The 1,062-nt window shown below is 67.9% G+C and overlaps 1 protein-coding gene across 1 annotated transcript; it reads left to right on the forward strand.

The window, feature by feature from the left end:
* The first annotated feature begins 6 nt into the window (after positions 1-6).
* LOC110391523 (metaxin-1-like) lies at positions 7-905 on the forward strand. The gene is made up of 2 exons (XM_021383416.1): positions 7-152; positions 239-905. The coding sequence occupies exons 1-2, from the start codon at positions 72-74 to the stop codon at positions 389-391; spliced, it is 234 nt and encodes a 77-aa protein (XP_021239091.1). The 5' UTR covers positions 7-71; the 3' UTR covers positions 392-905.
* The last annotated feature ends 157 nt before the right edge of the window (positions 906-1,062 follow it).

The raw sequence follows: 1,062 nt of genomic DNA on the forward strand, positions 1-1,062 counted from the left end.
GCCCCCCCCCGCCCCGCATCCCGCCCCGCTCCGCCATTGGGCGCCGTGCGGTTCCGGGTCGCGCTCTGAAGATGGCGGCTCCCATGGAGCTGTTCTGCTGGGCCGGGGGCTGGGGGCTGCCCTCGGTGGACCCCGACTGCCTCGCGGTGCTGGTGAGCGGGGGGGGCCCGGCCCGCGTCCCCCCCCCCCCGGTTCCCGGTTCCCGGTTCCCCGTTCTCCGCTCTCCGTTTCCCCGCAGACCTACGCGCGTTTCACGGGAGCCCCGCTGAAGGTTCACCGCGTCAGCAGCCCCTGGAGGAGCCCGTCCGGTACCGGCAGCGCCGCCAGACCCACAGCGACCCATAGCGCGACCCATAGCGACCCACAGCGCGACCCACAGCGCGACCCATAGCGTGACCCATAGCGACCCACAGCGTGACCCACAGCGCGACCCATAGTGACCCACAGCGCGACCCATAGCGCGACCCGTAGCGTGACCCATAGCGACCCACAGCGCGACCCACAGCGCGACCCATAGCGCGACCCATAGCGTGACCCATAGCGACCCACAGCGCGACCCACAGCGCGACCCATAGCGACCCACACCACGACCCATAGTGCGACCCACAGCGCAACCCATAGCGACCCACAGCGTGACCCATAGCACGACCCATAGTGACCCATAGCGCGACCCATAGCGCGACCCACAGCGCGACCCACAGTGCGACCCATAGCGACCCATAGCGCAACCCATAGTGACCCATAGTGCGACCCATAGTGACCCACAGCGCGACCCACAGCGCGACCCATAGCGCAACCCATAGTGTGACCCATAGCGACCCACAGCGCGACCCATAGCGACCCACACCGCGACCCATAGCGACCCATAGCACGACCCATAGCGACCCACAGCGCGACCCATAGCGCGACCCATAGCACGACCCATAGTGACCCATAGCACGACCCATAGTGACCCATAGCGCGACCCATAGCGACCCATAGCGCGACCCATAGCGACCCATAGCGCGACCCATAGCGACCCACAGCGTGACCCATAGCGCGACCCATAGCGACCCATAGCGC

The sequence above is a fragment of the Numida meleagris genome, unplaced genomic scaffold, assembly GCF_002078875.1.
Source record: "Numida meleagris isolate 19003 breed g44 Domestic line unplaced genomic scaffold, NumMel1.0 unplaced_Scaffold395, whole genome shotgun sequence".
NCBI lineage: Eukaryota > Metazoa > Chordata > Aves > Galliformes > Numididae > Numida > Numida meleagris.